Source organism: Symsagittifera roscoffensis, chromosome 4, assembly GCF_963678635.1.
Source record: "Symsagittifera roscoffensis chromosome 4, txSymRosc1.1, whole genome shotgun sequence".
Lineage (NCBI taxonomy): Eukaryota > Metazoa > Xenacoelomorpha > Acoela > Convolutidae > Symsagittifera > Symsagittifera roscoffensis.
This window is the reverse complement of record NC_087065.1, coordinates 67,532,329-67,551,855: the sequence shown is the minus strand read 5'-3', so window position 1 is coordinate 67,551,855 and position 19,527 is coordinate 67,532,329. Positions and strand designations below refer to the sequence as shown.

Sequence of the window (19,527 nt, the reverse complement as noted above, 5' to 3'; positions counted from 1 at the left end):
CATTCTAGATATAGTGGGAAATGTTGTAAGTTATTTAGTTGTACATTTTTAAGGTCGGTATTTACTGCATGTTTGCATTCTAATCGTGGTGACGTTTCGTCTTTTGCAAGGAAAAAATTTTATATTTAGCGGTAGTTCTGCTGTTGTTTTTCTTGTTATTAACTCGGGCGGTGTTTTTCGACTGAGTGTATCTGGTAAAATAAGATTTTTTCTGCAGTTCAGACTATAAGTAAGTTTGGAAATTTCATAAGGATTTAATGAAATTTGTAAAAGCTGTGGTTTGGATTTGATTTTTGTGTAAATAAGAAAACTATAGGTTGATGGTCTGTAAATAAAAGTGTTGGATGTTTTGATCCAGGGATTAAAAACTCATATTGTGTGAAAGTATATATTATAGCTGTACATTCTCTCATAAGTATAGAGAGTATAAGTTCTGCTTGTGTAAATTGCCTTGAATTTGCTGAGATAAGATTCATTTTTTTGTTCCGTTATGTGACTGCAATAATGCTGAGCCGATGCCAAAGTATGAAGCGTCGCACATAACAGAAAAAAGTTGATCTGGATCGGGAATCGTATTTGATATATAACCAGTAAAAATTCTTTTTATTTCTCCTAATCGTTTTTGGTGTTCTGTTGTCCATTCAAACTTATTTTGTTGTCTTAGGCTAGTATAAAATGGTTTTAAGTATAATTGCTTTTTACTTACGTTTTTGCTTAAAAAAATAGCACTCCAAGAAATTCTTGGATTTTCTTTTTAATTGATGGAGGTTGATGTCTTACGATTGCGTCTATGCGAGATTTTAATGGAGTGATCATGTTTCCTTTGATAATATCCGGGGCTGCTTTCATGTTTTCTTTAAGTAGTATTTGGTGACAATTATTCAATACTTGAAATATTTGCTTTTTATTATTGCTTAAAACATCGTCTAAATAGGTTATAACGTTTTTGCTAAGAATGAGTGGTCGAAAAATTTTACTCTATGCAGAAAAAGCTGCCTTAGAATAATCTATTGAATTCGTATTGCTGATTTCCAATAACGAATTGTGTTAAGCGTGGTGATTGCTCATCTAGTGGCATTTGACCATATGGGCTGTTCATTTCAACTGTTGTAAAGTTAATTCCGTAAAATTTTGTGACGTTTACTTGAATTGGTTATATATGCCAATTGCATTTGGATTCGTCGATGATTGAATTTAAGTATGTAGCATCTAAAAAAATTTTTTATTGATTCTCCTTTAGCGAGATTAATAACGGGGTATATGAATGTATTTCCTTTTGGCTGTTCTTCTTTATTAAATGGGGAAATGATTTAATTTTGTTCCAAGATATCTAGTAGTCTTTTAAGTTTAACCTGTAAATGAATTGAAACTTTAATTGGACATTGCTTTTTGAAACCATTTGGTATTAAAGTAGTAGTTCTGCTAATTTTTCAAATTCTTGCTGTGTGATTTGCGAATGTTGAAAATTGAACATCGTGAGAAATTTCTGCTGTTTTGTGGTATATGTTAAAGTTTGCATTGTTGGTTTGAAATAAAGTGTTTTTGTGAAACAGTTTGTGTTTCGTTTTGAATCACTAGTTATGTTATTATTTGATAATTCTTCATTAAGAATTGTTGATCGACATATGTCCAATATTTTCAAAACATAGTATACTCTATATGCTGTTTCTATTGTGGGAGAAATTGTTGCATTTGTTTCACAATATCCTAATAGACCTAAGGGTAGTGTTATTTTATATGGGGAATTGTTGTAGACAGGTAGAGAGATTATATCTGAACTTTTGTTTTTTCTGTATTTAATAAAAAAAACTGCTACTCGAAAAATTTATGAATCGGTTTAAAATCAAAGCCTGACATATATAGTCGTTGTTTTTTTTTATTAGTAATGTATTGATGTAATTGACCTATTGAGTAAATGTATACATATCCTGATAATGATTTCAGGTGTTCTCGTTCTTGGTTATATATGGAGTAGAATTTAGAGAAAAAGGAGGTTGTTTTTTTTAATCTTTGAAAGAATGTTAGTGATGTATCATTTGTTCTTGTATTAAACTTTCATATGTAATTTACTATTTAGAATATTTGTAGGGCGTATATTTTTAGTAATAAATGGAAATTCAACATTGTTGTGTTTTGTGTCTGTGATATAAAATGTTTGCTTAAAATGTTTATTTAATAGCTTGTTTTGTTCGATTGTTCGAGTGGGAACGAGGAATCATTGGATTTTTCCATAGTTTGTTAAACTAGATCATTTTGCTGTAGCTAGTGTGCTTGAGGTTTTTAATGGCGATAAATTTGTATGTAAAGTTTGTGTGTCCAAATGTTTTCTTTAGGTGGTTGTACTTTATTTGTTGCATTTTGATATATGTTATTCGAATTTGAACTACCGTCGAATCCTTGTTTAGTATAGTCTGTCTTATTTTGTGTAATTTGTTGTTCATCAGAATTATTAAAATCTAGTAATTCGATTCAATTGGTGTTTCGTATTCTTCTTCAATGTGAAGCATGTTCATTGCAAGCGTATTTTTTGTTTCGCTCTCGTCATCTGTGAATTCACAACTTATGTGGTTTCACTGTAATTCTGAACTTTTTGTCCTGTCAATACCGGGAAGGTCTGGTTGAGTTTGTTGACTTGATTGTACCTGATTTTTCTGCCTTTAGTGTTTAGGCTTACTGCTTCTTCCGGCAAAATGAAAATAAAACTTCCACGAGTTTTTCAATTTTGCTGAGTCGCCTGGTTACCTATAGGTTTTCATTGACTAGCTGCCAGATGTGATTGAACATTTGGATACAAACAAAACTGGTTTCGATACAAAGGGCCATGAAAAAACTTGTTATTCTCTCTTGCAATCTTTATCTAAGGTCAACCTGGAGCATGTTTGATTGTGTTGACTATTCGAGACTTGTTTGCATAAGAAAACAATATGTTTGCATTTATTTGAGTTTCATTTGAGAAAACATGCCAATGACTTTTCCAGAGAATAGTTATCCATGTTTGAAAACGTTGCCGTTTTGATCAAATGAAACTGTTAACAGTCGCTCTTCTATAGCCAACACTTCAATACGTTCTTCTGTCTCTCGAGAAATTGCAAGTTCAAGTCTTAGAGGTGCACCAAAACATTCGGGAAAGTACATTTTTCCTGCCTTATCTTGTAGATTATATGCTGGTGGTGAAATTGAAAAATTTTGACATTTTTATAAATCTCGTCACTGAGTTGCTGATGGTAGCATTTACGAAAATATTTGTTCATTGATGCAATACTTACTTGGTCTATCAGCTGGAATTTTGGGTTGGTGTGGGGATTTTTCATTTTTGTTTGGTTATCAAACTCAAAATATGCTGCTTTGTCACCTCTGAAGGTGCCATCCCAATGCCTCTGTTGACTCAATCATTAATTGTCTGAACGAGATCTTTAACGAGAAAACTTTAACACACCAAATTATTTTCCAAAAAAAATGATTTCAAGGATCATCTGATAGCTCTTTCTGCCAAATGTGCTTTGTATCTCCACTGAAAAGGTGATACTTTTTAATTTTCATAGCTCTGCCAAAAATTTTGGATCTGTCCACACTTTGTCAGGTGGGTTGGGTGATTCAATAATAATTCCAGCCAAAGTTTTTTTGCCTGCTTTTGAGTTTTGTGTTTGAGTTTATAGTCTGTACACGACCAAAGCGAGATAAAACGTCTACGCAAACTAAAAGCAATTTTGTTCCATTATTTGAGAGAGCAATTTTATTACGTCTTTACACCAAACTTCAAATATATGAAGAGCAAGCACAAATAATTGATAATTTGCATGTCTTTTTGGGCATGATATTTTATGTAAGCCACTTTACTTATTAAAAACCTTTCTACATTACGCTCGTTCAATTTTTTTTTAGCTTGTCTTAAGTTTTTTTGGATCCATAATCTGCTGGGCCAGTAGTCCAATGCTTCTTCAATATGTTTCCTCTAGTTTCTTAAAAATTTTTATTTGAGGAGTCAGAACTTCGTCCGCGAATGACTCCGCCCTAAGGACTCTTCAGAATTTTCGACACCACCACTAATATTATTACTTTTTAAAAAATCTAATTTCTGTTTCAATTTCTTCTTCTGATGGCATATCGGGATCATCAAAGGCTTCTCTGGTTTTGTGAAGTGGCTTTCAGTTTTGCTGAGCACTGTTTTGGATTTTGCATACAAAAATTTTCAACACGAAACGAAAGTTTTGAGCGTTTTTGAAAAAAGCGTTAAGAAAAACAATAGAATAATCCAAGTTTTTTGTATGCTGGACTACTTTGTGCACACAAAAAAAAAGTTTGCATGCATATTTTTGAAAATGATTGTTTGAGTACAAAACTTGTTTTGCGCATGACAAAAAAAAACAGCCAAAAGTTTTGAAACGGGCATTCTATTTTCTTTTGATGGTGGCAGTGAGCGTTTTTGGGCAATAGAAAAAGTATGATTAAAAATTTTTATGACGACACAACGCATTTGTAGGACAAAACAAGAAAATCAAAGAACCATTAGATTCGATGGCAGCAAAACTGTATGAAGTTCGTGTGATTGGCAGTTTCTTCATGCACGTTAATTATGGAATTGCAAACTATGGAAGTCAACCGGGTACAATGAGATCCTGCTCCATAATACTTGGAGTTGATTCACTGTCTTTGCGTGTACCAAGTTTCCTGAACTTAAAAGAAGTATGATTAAGATTGCAGATGGGACTGCTTGAAGTATAAGTTATAAGGATTGATACTATTCTGGATCATCGATTATGTAATGTACACTTTTCGTGTCCGTCGTCAGTGCTGTATAACGTTTTCATCATAGTGCTTATCTTACACTCAGTCGAAACGTATTTTAACGGTCAACTACGCTCGCAATATTTATTTGATCTAAAAGTTTCTTGGGAAAAGAAAGAAAGTTCAAAAAAAGGGGAAGCAAAAGTTTGCATCCTTAAGATAAAGAAAAAATCGAAGCGACTAAAATTGATCAGAGCTACACAAACTGATCATTGCACAACCTGATTTCCTGCTTTTTCCAAAATATTGTATTGTGTAGTGTTCAAAAAGCTCGTTTCCACCGTCTGCTATAATTAAACTTCACTCAACTTAGGTAAAGTTTCACCCTGATCAATTGTCCCGTTGAGATTTTTCACTACGCTTGTTTGAGAAAACCTTCACTCCGATGAAAAACTCAAGGCAAGTGGCAAAAACTGGAACTATCGGTCCTTAAAAGCAAAATTTTTGTTTTAATACACGTTATCTGTAAATTTTTTCCCAAAATCAGAACTAAATTTTTTCAAAAATAAACTTTAAAAACAAGTACTTTGGAGGGTATCAACCTAAAATTGCGGTTACTTTTGACCGTTATTGTAATTTTTGTAATGGTGACCAATTATTAATTCCGTAAGAATCTATTTTTTAAACCGCACTGTTCAATAATTCAAGATGAAATAAATCAAACATATATCGTTTAGTTTATTTCTGTAAAAACTTTTTTTTCCAGGGACCTTTTCTAAAACCTGTGAACATCAAATTGCTGGTCTTAGTTATACGAAAAGATTTGTGTTTTCTTGACAAACTTGCTCCAAAAAGTCGCTGTTGATATATCATATTTTGTTTACTGGAATGCATTTGTATAATTTTATTAATGTTCCGACTTTTGAAAAAAACAGGAACAATTATTTTGGGAGTTTTTTATTCGGACCAGTTTCTTAAAAACTTCTTAAAAATCTTTCGAGGGATCAATCCCTGGATGTATGTTGTTTCAACATATTTACATCGTAAAGAATACTCTTCGCCTTCTCGAATGCATCTTTTGCCATTTCAGCCATATCCACGCCGGGTACGCACATCTCTGTTTTCACCTGCCTCGATACTATCTAATTTTCACGCTTCATAATTTGATGCTGTAAATATACTCCGAAATATTTACGCGGGGCAAAAACAATTTTTTTTCGGCAATCTTTTTTCTTGTTAATTCAATGCGCTACTAAACTTTGATATTTTCAGCCTTAAATTCAGCCTTTTTTTCAAAAGTTTAATTGTCAAAATTTTTTTGCACAGTTTAGTATTTGCAGGTCACTGGTATCCAGAGACAAGTTATTGATAATGATCCAAATTGTAGATGGATTCAACTAACAAGAATTCCTTGAGTTATGCGCACAAATAATTGTAAAAGAAGTTTTGTCAGCACATTAGTTTTATTGCGGATTCCGCTATGAGCGAACATCGCTGGTTGTTCCGGATTCCGCAAAGGTAAGTAGATTCCGCAAATTCAAATGGGATCATCATTTTTCTGTAGACTTCACCTACAACTTGCCGGTAGTGCTTACAGCTTGCAGATTTCGCTTACAGTTGCCGATTCCGCAACAGCTCACTTTAACTATATACACGTCTTATTGTTTGTTTGCTGCTTCCATAAACTGGTCCGGATTCCGCATATACTGTTGCGGATTCCGCAAAATTGCCTTTTTTGTGGAGCGATTTTGAGCGCTACAGTGTTTTATCTCTTTGTGTCTGGAAACCAAAAAAAAATAGAAAATCAAAGAAAACAGCAATGTTACGGATTCCGCGACAAATTTGATTTTGGCTTGTTGCGGAATCCACTCAAAATGCACAGAATGCACAGTTTGGTCTCGTAATTGGTCGCGCAATTGCTTCACGCAACTCCTTCACTCTGTAGTCTAGCCCGTGTGGTGTCTGGATCTTCTTGATTTGATGTTAATGAGGTGGTTAGTTTTATACCGACAAGACTCTAGCGGAAAATCAAAAGTTGATGCAGTATGCAATCTGTGAGTATGTAACAAAATTTTTTCACTCTTATCATCGGATATTTCAAAAACAAAATGGTTTTGGACGAAAACTCTCAGTTTTGACTATGCTTTCAGTTTTGCTGAGCTATGTTTTGGATTTGGAGGGACTCCAATGATGTTGAACTACTAAATGGGGTTTTTCCTCAATTGTTACAAACCATAATTTTAGGACACCCCGTACAACCGAGAACCCTTTCTATCATTTTTAGTGCATCAGTTGTCAGTCAATTGAATTTCTCCAAAACACGAGTAGCTTCTTCAAGTGGGAGGAGCCGATAATCCAGGGACAAATGAATTGAGTGTCAGCGAACACCTCAGCGATAACACTCACGAGTTGAAATTAACTCAGCTCAGTTTCTCCGAAACAAAATTACGGAGAATGTACAATGCTAGGGTGACGGTCGTCTAAGAAACGCATGCGCTCGAGAAACGTTAACGAGCACTGAGAACTATAGAGTAAAAAGACCGGATTGTAATGACAATGAGTTTTATGACTTTAGCTTCAAACAGCCCTTGTAAAACTGTTGATGTGAGTTACGCTTTCCGAGGCAAAAACGCCACTCGGGAAGCAAATTCGAATTTAAGACATAATTGAGTTAGATCCTTTGTCTGTAACTCATAGAGTAATTTCGGATAGGGTACACCGTCTGCTTGTCACGCTATCTTATTTTCGGCCGGATAGATTCGTGCAACTTCTTAGTCTAATACCGATCCTAATCTTACTCTTATATCTACTAGTCTCAGGGTGTTTAACTAGTCTCTGCTATGCTCAATAGATCTAGAGTGTACTGGCTTATTGCGATTGCTGAAGTTCTCTTGGAGAGGTAACTAATTTCTAAGTTAAATTCAAATCTCTCTGGTGCTGAAACTACAAGTAATTTCAGCACTTACAAATAAGTGGGTTGTTAGTTAGATGGATCATGATTGGTTAATATTAAACATTTTATAGTGATAAAATATCTAAATTATGTCCAATAATAAAATGTAGTTTAGATCAGGTTCCACCATTGCGAAAACAAACCTTTAAATTTGCTTTTAATGATAAAAATTTGACCCTACTGGAAAATGCGATTTGAAGATACAGTCAGACATTTGTAAGTTATTTCTCAAAACTCTAACAAGGGTTTTGAGCTTATAAGTTTTTTTTGGTGCTTTGAGGGATTCATTTATTTAGTCTCGTTTAAATCTTCAATATGGAACAAAAAAATTCTTTACGGCCAAACAACGTAATCTGTTGTTGGAAGTTTTGGTTGGAACTTTAAAACTGATGAACAATTTTCGGACAGCTTTCTTGTCCGAAATCTAACTTTCAATAATTTTTAAAACTCAAAAAGTTTCAGCTGCAAAACGAAATATTGTAAAAACTTTGGTATTCTTACGATGAGATTTCAGAAAATGGATAGCTATTTCCTAAAATTTTGTCATTGTTTTTGAAAACTGAGCTTGTTGTTTTTCAAGTCCCTCTTTGACCTGATCATTGACCCCTTTTGATCTGATGAAAAACATCATCCGATTAATGGAACGTTTTGGCTCAACTCGGAGGTACGGAGGTAATTCTTTTCTATCTTCGACTTACAATTTTTTTGTAAAATAAATAAACACCATGTCCATGATCCACAAAAATTATGTCCCTAATTTTTTAAGAATTCATTCCCCAAAGGCCATGCTCGATGGTTAGACGAAGCTGATGCTTTTTTTTATCAGAAGCTATTTTAGTCAGAACGTGATTCTTCCGAATTTTGCAATTAAATTTAATTTTTCGATCAATTTTAGAATTCAAGAATCACCTAACAAAAAAACGTAGAATGATAGCAAAAAAAGGATGTAAAACCAAAAAAATTGGAATAATTATTGAGTCGTAATACGTGAGTATTCTTTATTTAAAAGCAACTTCTTTTTTTTAATAAAAAAAAGACCCAAAACATTGATTATCTAATGCAGTTCAAAAGAATCGCGCTACCGGATCTTTTGTAGAGAAACAAGCTTAGTTTAATTGTATCGCGGCTAAAATGGGTTAATTGATTACAATGAATTGAAATCGTTTTATTGTGCAGCAATGATGGATCATTATGAAAATATATAAGACATCAATTTTCCGTTAGAATGAATTTTATCAGTAAAACTCCGGTGCATGATTGCATGAAAAAATATAAAATGAGGGAAAGCAAAAAAAATGCTCAAACTTTAAAAAAGAACTAACCTTGTTCTGGAGGTGGCAAAACCATTGCGTTGTTGTCCAGAGCAAATCCGGGTCTGATTGGGTAGTCCGTGAATTTGAGTTTAATTGCAGCACGTTGACTTGGCCGCAACTTACGACTTAAGCAATGCTCGTCTGGGCATTGCTGATTCGTCTTTGAAGCGAGCTGTATTGCACATTTCCTACAAAGACAATGCCCACATGGAATCTCAAATGTGTCCTCCGTGTAATGGAAAGTATTAGTGCACCCGCGACACTCAACTGAAGTGTCATCGTCCACACCACATAGAGGTATGCGTCTAAGTGTCTCCATAGTAGTTAAACGACAGCAGTGACACTAATTCTCTTCTGGTATGGGGACTTTGCGAGCAGAAGATTCAATTTGGTCCAGCTTCTGACAGATGCTTTGGCCTTATGGGCTGGGATTTGGAAAAGGACCTAAACAAAACATCACGACGAGTTAAGAGTTAAAGCATGCATTTCATTAAAAAAATAGCTGCTGGAATTGAACGTAAACTTATCATTCTACCCTTTACGAGTCGCGTTGCAAAAAATTTTAGGAAAAAACAAAAAAAATTGGGTAGGATTGCGCGCGACAAAAATTACTGTTCATAAATTATAAATCTTTTGTTAAGCCAGTAAAAAATGTACATTCATACAACTCATTCCACAACCCTATCATTCTACCCTTTACGAGTCGCGCTGCAAAAAATTTTAGGAAAAAACAAAAAAAATTGGGTAGGATTGCGCGCGACAAAAATTACTGTTCATAAATTATAAATCTTTTGTTAAGCCAGTAAAAAATGTACATTCATACAACTCATTCCACAACCCTGTTCAAATATCTTTCAAAATCTGAAATTTAACTAGTTAATTTCTTTTAGATTCTCATCATTTAATTTTCCTATTATAGAATTTATCATATACTTCAAACAAACTAGATTATATTAGGACTTGTTTGTATATCAGAGTAAAACCTTGAATGCTCCTCTTGTCTTTAGTATTGAGTAGTTCTTGATAAGAAAATGAGTAGTAATAAATCAACCTAAGTATAAATCATTAACGTTAGATGAATGAAAACTGCATGACTTACGTAACTGTTAAATGTTACTTAATTGTTATATAAAAATTAAGGATTTTTGGCCGGCTGATATGGTAGCTGGCTTTTACTTCGGTTGGCTTATGTACTAACCAGACTGCTCATATCAGGGAAAAGCACTGAATGTTCGGACTGCCCTTTTAAGAAGTGTTCCAAAATCATTTTAAAAAGTTTTTTTGATTTTTTTTTTGCGAAAATCATAATCCGATACACAATGTAAAGTACAAAGTAATGTTTACTCTGATTGAAGTATGAATGTAAGTTAGAACTATAAAAGCATATAAATTAGCTATAAAAGCTATAAATTAAAAAGAGCTATAAATTAAAAAGAGCTTTAAATTAAAAACAGAGAGGAGCGTTGGCCGAAAGGATAGCGCAACTGCGCATAGTGCGCATAGATAGGTTTTAATTGACTATAAAAAGTCCTTCGGCGCGGGTATGAGGATCTCGCGGCGGAAAGTGTTTTACAATTTTTATAAAATGATTAAGCAATAAAAAACTTATACATTGTAAAACCAATTGGTGTTGACCATTTCTCACCTCTGAAAGAAAAAACGTTGACTCCAAACTGATGTATTTGCTGTCAATCATTGATGCTAAATTTACGTACCATTACAGCAATTTATAGAGTGTTCGTTGAGGATCTGACCCCAAACGAATAGAGGTAGAAACATAGTCGAATGCTAAGTTATTTAGACAAAAATCAGTAAAAGTTTGACAGCAACCCGATAATTCTTGACAAATGTATCGAGGCAAAGTTGCAACTGCGCGAAAACCAATCGTAATCCGTCAAACCTATTAACTCATCGAGTAGGACAACGAGTCACATTGGCTTAATTCTGATCACAAACTGAAGACATGTCAGCTTTTACGTCAGGTTTTGAGTTAGCTTCAAACAGAGGCATGTTCAGGTGTTTTGGGACTGGGAGAGGCCTATTCAATATTTGTGCCGAAGTGGCAAAAAATACCATTTTACAGGTATCGCGTAAGACCTAATACAGTTATTGCGATAGTGGAAGCAGACAGTCGGAGGTGTCCCCAGCAAGAAGTGTAACAGCTTTGGTAAGAATTATGACTGCTCATCAGAAAGAGGGACACGGTAGTTGGAGTTTACAATGGTGTCACGCCATCTACCAAAAAAGTGCAAAGTGCGGAACAAAAAAAGTTCACAGAAAAAACTCTGTATGCTACTTTCAATACTGAGCTGTACAAAAGGTATTGATTGTTGCCAACCTGCCTTGAATCATATGTGCTCAATTATCAAATTTAATGTGTTCGAGAGCTTTCACAAAATGTGACCACTAACTGAACGCAAAAAATTATCAATAAAAACCTATAAAAAAAATTCATATAATTTTTTGTAAGGTAGCAAAAAAGGGCTGCTAAAATTCGGCATAATCAAAATTTTTTCACGCAGTTTGAATATGAGTACCGGAATTCAAGCAGTCTGAATATGAGTATCGGAAGTCAACTCCAAGGATGTTTAAAAAATTAGAAAACCTTTTGGAAACATTTTGGATGATCAACGCTGAATTTTTCAAAATTTAGACGAAAAGCAGAGATAACGTAAGCGTTTCGTAACTTAACTTTCTGATAGACCCGTAGCCATATATCAATTCTATCTCTTTGAAAATTCCAACTACTCTTTTTTCCGCGCAGCGGTTGAATTCTCAAAATCTGTTCAACTTGATTTTCATCTTTTTTCAATTTCTTTGTCGAATGAATCCATAAATTTACATCCAAGCCGCTTGTTAGTAATATCTCCCACTCCGAAATCGCAATCCAAAACCGCAACCTCCTAAATCGCAAAAATCATTTTCTGGTTTTTGTCTTGCTATTCTTGTTTTGAGTTTCAATTACAAAGCAGTAAAATGAAAAAAGGCTCAATTTCACTTTATCTAAAATTTTTTATCTAAAAGGAACGATATAGTAACCTGGCAACATTTGCCTAGTATTTCTGTCAGCCAACATGCTTGTAATAAAAACAGATCTCTCTCGCAGAAAACAAATAAACATGATATAACTGCTGTTATAAACTGTCATTGTATTATTACCCCGAGCTTCTACCTTTTCCTATGTTCATCTAGTATATTGTTATTAAGTGTAACGACCGGTATAATATCAAGATGAAAAGCGAAAGATGAGCTATTATTGTGCCTATCTTGAAATTCATCAGCAAGTTCACCTTGAACTAAAAATATTTACGACAGTCAGGAGCTATTATTAAATCCTTCTCAAAATTAAAAAAGCAAAAGCTGTTGTTGAATTTATGACTATATCTTTTTTACCTATCGACAGAATCTGAAAGCTGGACTATTTTTCCCTTAAAACTAAATTAAAGTGTGACGATCATCTTGCAACTCCGTTTTTTTTTCTGTGAAAATCTGAGGAGTGACATAACACTTGACTTGAACACCCTTTTCTTCGGAAAGTCAACATTCACACATTCTGCACCTGAGTTCAGTTTGTAGTAATGTCAAACACGCCCAGTCAAGTAAAAATGGATGAGAGACGTAGTCTCTTGAGAGGCGTAGGAAAAATGAGGAGCAATTTTATCAACATCCTTTTGATTTCGGAGGCTCTCTCCCGTCAAATGAAAGGCAAGTTAAAGTTGTTAAGCTGATCAATCAATGTGAGGCAGTATAAGAAAACGCTACAAGAAAAAAAAATGATGAATTAGGCCTGCTCACTAATTATAAAGATGAGCCAATTAAAAAGCTCGCAAAATTTGAACTGTGGTTAAAAAAAAATAGCCGACGTCCACAACAAACTGCTGAAAGAAACACAGAAATACCTAAACTTGAATGAAACTGAGCGTTTGAATTTAAGAGATGAACAATCTCAAGAATCTAAACATTCTACTATCTTCAGCAGATCAAACCATTGCAGCTTAGCACAATCTAGGTTTGACACGACGTGAACTTGAAGTCAGAAAAGTGCATCGCGAGGCAATTTAAACGGTAGAAAAAGTCTGATAATTGCCTTGAATAAAAGACAAACGAGTCGCAACAAGAACAGTTTGTCCAACACAATCATAAGTAAAATTGTCGAAATTGATCTTAGAGACGACAAATCAGGGATGGATTTTAAAATTAACAAGATAATTCTGCCATCCAGCGTAACTCGAAATGTTTTTCCACGGAAGACTGGGTGGATGTCTTCATCGTTAATTAGGTACCTTATCTCAAGCAACGAATGAAATGGATGTTGCTCCTCGAGATGGCTTACAGCCATTTAACCGTTTCAATTTCTTTGACTCATCTTACTTACCGGTAGCAATTTATCCGGAGTGTATTTCCTTCGCTGTTCCAACATGTTTCAAAACAAAAACTGCTCTCTCATCAGCATCAATTAAGCCCATCAACTCTGGCAGTTAATTACGTCAACGTAATTTTCACAAACAATTGTCTAGTCGACATACCTTATATACGTCATCTCAATTGTTAAACTCAAGTTTTAGCCTCCCTCCGCTTTCGATTCTTGCTCAACCTACATGCTTTTCATCGGTACAAACGACATTTATTCATCTTCAATTGCATAATTATTCACAGATCATGCTTTTAGGAGGCTTGCAACCTCAACACGGTGGTATTATTGTTAAATTTTTTGCACTACAGTTGGGATCTTCTGCATATGTCACAAACATAATGCAACCATTTGGTTCTTATAGCTGATAATAGGCGTTTGACCTGCTTACTACAGCCCACAAATGCAAGGCTAACACAGCTAAGAAACACAGCAACATAAACATACCGAAAAAGTTTTCTGGCCGTTAAATTTTAAAGTTGTATGAAAATGCTTCGAAAAAACAGAAACACTTTAAGAGTAGTGTCCAAAAACTTTCAAGATGATTTTGACAACGTTATACTCAAGAGGCAAACCACAGAGTATCTTCCTCGCCATCCGGTGACAACAAGCCGGAAAAATTTTGGCGCGTCCTCAATGGATGATCTATATTTCACGGATCCTCCCTCAACAAATCTCTTCTGGTTGGTCCAGAAGTGCATCAAAAACTTCGGTCAGCGTCAATATGCAGTATCTGCTGATATGTCAGAAATGTTCTTACAGCTTGGCGTTCTACAGCTGCGGATTATCAACAATCATAATCACTGCGATTCAAGTGGCGAAAGAAAACCACAAACGATCTGACATTTTACCAAAACAACCGATACATATCCGAAGCTCGGGAATCCATGCATGTGCTTGCTTCGCAATTCAAGAAATCAAGCCGTGACAATAAAGCCTGTTTTTCAGAAACAGCTTCTGCAGTAGTGCAAAACTTATGTATGGGCAATTATCTTGTCTTGTCGAAACGCCTGATGAAGCTTTGAAACTAAAGAATGACCACATAGAAATTCCTAAACTAAAAACATCTAAATTGACAAAGTTTGTAGGTAATGAAATGATATACAAAACCAGTTAAGCACTTCAAACAACAAATTAAGTCACGTCAAAAACCTTAGACAGTCAAGATAAGACATCACATGTATTAGGTTTAAAGTGGGACCGCATACATGACATATTAGTTCCCAGTCGAGGTGTAAATAGAAAACTGAAAAACATAAATTTACGTACAAAACGCAAGATTCCAAGGTTTTGAGTCCTCAGTTTTTAATTTTTTCACGGTTTTCTTCAGTTTTCTATTGGGTTGGGAGCTTCATACACTTTGAAAGCAGTCTCCTCTTAAAAAAGTTTAAAATAATCAGTGGTTAACAGTGGGATGACCCCTTCCGGAAAACTCAACTGATACGTTTCCGAATGGTTTTCGGGCATACCCATCTGAGGTCAGCTAACATTTACGTGCTGCTATTTTCCATCTGCAAAAGACAAAAAATATATATGCATAAGTTTGGCAATAGCTTTCAAGAAGAATTCTATGCAGTTGGATTTCTTCGTTGAATATTCCCGAGATCTTCTTTTATTCCCGAAATTTTCTTCTATTCTGGCTAAAACCCGACTAGCGCCAGCGATTGCAATGTAAATCTCGAATTGTAAGCTTCCCTGTTGGCCACGCGCCGTAAACGGTAAACGGTGTCTTTATGTGGACAAACAGCATAACCGTTCTCCAGTGGCTCCATTCCATTCGTCATCGAAGCAACCATTTTTCGTCGCTTACCAAGTAAGCAAAATACTGGTAAGCAAAGTCACCACCGTAGACAATTGATATCATGTCGATACGGGCTCAATCCGGGTGAGTACAGGTACTCCAGTCAATGCCACCGACTTTTTAGAAATCAGCAACTGAATGCAAGATCCAAGCTTTTCAAGAACCCGTGACTGACCATTCTGTCTAATTGTTGACTTAGTAACAAAAAAAAGTTTCCAAGGTCCCGTTGATGATGTTATTGTTACCGCCTCTAATTTTGTCGCATATCGGTCGACCATCAAACCCGTTATAATTTGGCCTCAATCCAGCTCATTTATCAAGCTGTTACGCATGGTAGCGTTCATCTCCCGATTAAATCCAAAATTGCATCATTACACTGATGCAATACTTGGATATCAATTGTGACACCTTGATGGTCACCTTTTAGCGAAGTCATTTGTAGCTTATCTGCACAACCATCATGAGCATTATTCTATGGACTATCTACGTTGTTTAATCTAGTTGGTTTATGACATCTGAATATTAAAGTCCTTACTTTGCAACATTGAAATCAACTGCGTAATTTGCGCTTGAGAGTGGAAGGACCTTACCCGCCCTTCTTGTACAGGAATGTATAGAAGAGACATACAACCATTCAACAACGCCACACCATCGGGGCTAGTGAAAAAGGATTGTACATACTTGCAAAACAGTGTTCTACTCAATTCTCAAGCAATTTTCTGGCAAGAAATTTTCAAGCAAGGTGTTCACGCAACTTTCTGGCTCGAGGAACAGTCTTTAAACTCGCAGATACTAAAGACTTTAATTGAACAGAAAGTCTTTAGTATCTGCGCGTTTAAAGACTGTTCCACGAGCCAGAAAGTTGCGTGAATATTTCTTAGTGGGACATAGCATTCCGTGAGTTATCCTTCAGTCCTTACGGGCGATCAATTGATCACCGCAAGCTCTACTTGCGTGCACAATCTTATAACAACGCCATCTTGACTTGATGATTACGAGAGCACATGTTTTATCTCAAAAACACCATTAGTGGCACAAACCCGCTGAACACGACTGTTTGTAGATCTTGCTGAAGTATCGATTAAAGTTGACCCAGTGGGTACTATATCCTAGCCCATATCCTAGGTCACAACTATGGCAAAGATGCGATCAACAGCTCCGCACTCCTGAAAACTGCTGCAGAGATTTATATCATCCTCATGCAAAACTCTTGTTTGTCCTCGCTCCTTTGGGGCCGGATGATGTTTAATTGAAATACGAATATAAAGCTTGAACTTTAAAAACATTAAGTTAGACACAGTCAAGGCGCAATGGCCGAAAGCTACAGCAACTGGGCATAGGTAACAATTAACTATACGAGATGTTCTTCGACGCGAGCTCGAGACTCTCTTGGTTCAAATTATTTTTTTATTTTTTTTTCAAACTTAGTAATAACGTAAAATCAAGTTCTTAAAAGGTAAAGATAATCAATTTCGACCTTTTCGGCCCCCGAAAAGAGAAATTTTTAGCTGCAAATTTATAGTGTCACGCAATCTTAATTCATTATGTTGCTTGCTTATATCTTTTGTTGAATTAACCGAGTTTTGGCTTTTGAAATGATGACTGTGGACCATTCGAAGTTTATCAGTAAATTACGAACAACCCCCGGTTCGATCTAACCCACAAACCCCAAACTAATTGCGTTTGAAACTGTTAATTCGACAAACTGGGTGTTAACTATTTTTTCTATTCTCAAAACTTGTCTTGATAAAGACCGAAGCTTCTATATTCCGCATTTCTTCAAAATTTTGTTCATGTATTTGTTACTGTTAGTAGTCCTCGACAGCATAAAGCATCAAAACTTTCGAACAAAATTCTTAAGTTAACCATTTGTTTCGACCATGTTCCATTCAATTTATTTCATACAGCAATTTTCTGAGCTTGAGAGATAACATGGATGCAATAGAGCTTGGTATTATATTAAAAATCAACCGAAGCTGATATGCAATCTAAAATAATTCGAAAAAAATTACACTAGTATCTTGATTTTACCCCAAATTTTAAGAAGTACTCGCTTGGTTGAAAAATTCGATCGTAATTGACGGCGTTGAATAGTGCCGATCTACAACAGCATTAAAAACGAAAAAACTTCAGCAGTGCAGAAATTTGATGATTATCGGCACTGCTCAACAACATTTTCTTTTGTTAACATTGTACTCCGACACTGTTTTATTGCCTCCCGCAATCTTTGTGGGAAAATAGTTTCGCGTTATTAGAATATTTTGACATTTATTGCAAAAAAATGCGAAATTTGCTTTCGTATCCCACTTGGTCACAAGAAAAAGGCAGAAAAAAAACTTTTGATAAATTTTGCAACACGAATTCAAATTTTTTTGACTTGACTTCCAAAATGACATTCAGTTTTTGATTTTGAAGACGTATCAATTTATTCAAGATTTCCCCTTCTAGGTAGACGTAAACGACATTGTCTACCCAGCTTATGCAAGAGGACTAAAATTGAATGGCTGCCATTGGGAAACATTTTTATCAGTTTCTAATCAAAAGAAAGAGTCAGTTCATTAGCCGCCATTTTAAGAGCAGCTCGAGATAAACAGTGAAACAATCAAAAAATCTTTGCAAAATAATTTGCAACAATTTTAATTGAAACAAACAACTCACAACTTGCGCCGATGATATATGCTGACAATTTTTGTCAAGCACTTGAGCAGGGGCGGATCTGGGATTTTCTCGAGGGGAGGGGGGATTTTCAAAAAAATTTGACGACTGTTTTTAGGTTGAGCAAATTGATTTTCTGAGCTCACCTAAAGCACTACAAAGACCCTGTTTTTACCAAAATTTCTGCGCCGCAGACAAAATTTTGAAAAACCGGGCCAAAAAAGGCGTTTTCAGGCACTTTTTGGAAAATTTTAACCAAAAAATCGCGTTTTTTTGGCGCGCGCTCCCCCCTCAAAATTAATATAGATTGGCGCCCAAGGCGCCTTTAGAAAAATTTTAGGGTCCGTCACCAAAAATGGATATCTCAAAATAGTACAGAGGGGGACCCTTTGGGTCGGCAGGGGGTCGAATTCCTGAGGAGGAGGGGGAACGTCCAACCCCCCGCCCCCCCTAAATCCGCCCCTGAACTTGAGTAATCATGTAAGACACTGACTATCGGGTTTTAAAAAAGTAAATTTTTGCTTTCATGTATAGCTTGATTTCCCCCATACAAGCCACAAACTAAATACAGATGACTCCATTTCTCAAGCGTTGTTTGGATCAACAAATTGGATTATTTTTTCTTTGCGACAAACGATTTAAGAAAATAGCTATTCACTTGGTAAATAGTTAATTCAAAACATAAAAAGTGGTCATTTTCAAACACTTCAAAAAACAGGTAACAACTGAAAAATATCATTTTTTTATTTTAACCGAAACAGCACAGCGTCTTGGAAAAAAATGAAAACGGCATTGGATAAAATGGAAAACTAATTTTCAGATACGCTTCCACGACAATTTGCGAAATGAAGCCAAAATAGAATCTTTTCTAATACACGCCCAAGTTGATAACCGGTACGTCATGAAAAGTATAAATAAACTAAAACCGAAAGTTTGAAGGCTGCGATTTTTTAAAATAGAAATGTCGACAGCTCAAGTCATCCAAAATGGTTATGATTTTGAAACTGATCATGAAAACTTTACCTGGCAAAAGAAGCTTTAATATCTTGTTAATAACTAAAAGTAGTTAATAACTAAAACTTGTTGATTCGAAATTATTCTAATGACTGAAAGAAAAATCTTTGATTTTCTGCAGGTTAAAGTTAAATAAAATCGACATTTGAAAAAACTATGCGTGTTTGCGAGCTAGTGATAGTAATTTGAACAAGTTATCAAAAATGGTTTCACTTTTGTTTACGTATATTATGAAGTTAGAAACATCAAAAAAACACACTGCACATTGTTAGAAACTATTTTTGCACGTTCAACTATTTTAAATATAGAAAAAAAAACAATTGCTGCAAATAAAATCAAACTAAGTTATGCTAGCTAAAGTCTGGTGATATATTCAAGCGGTCGTTGCGTGAAAGATTGTTGTAGAACTTTCAATCAGAAATGTTTTTGTAGCATGGATTTATTTGTGGCACGGGCGTACCAACTTTCAAATATATATTTGGCATAAAGTTTAGAATCCAAAACATTATAATTCTGGTAAAAGTCCGCGTTTTATGTCCATGATGGTTCTGTTTCTTTGTTGACAGCTTTCTTCGGTGGAATTTTTTTTTCAAACCACGACCCGAACCGCATAATCTCGGTCGGATTTCATAGTGCGAAAGCCTAGATATAAAGT

At 35.2% G+C, this 19,527-nt stretch overlaps 1 protein-coding gene across 1 annotated transcript in view; it reads right to left on the bottom strand.

The window, feature by feature from the left end:
• Window positions 1-18,924, bottom strand: part of LOC134843910 (uncharacterized) — a gene marked incomplete at its 5' end in the record, with an annotated part of 38,554 nt that extends 19,630 nt beyond the window's left edge. Inside the window, 2 exon segments of the mRNA XM_063860250.1 lie at window positions 9,001-9,435; window positions 18,882-18,924. Coding sequence (XP_063716320.1) covers window positions 9,001-9,310 — 310 coding nt within the window.
• Window positions 18,925-19,527: the final 603 nt, after the last annotated feature.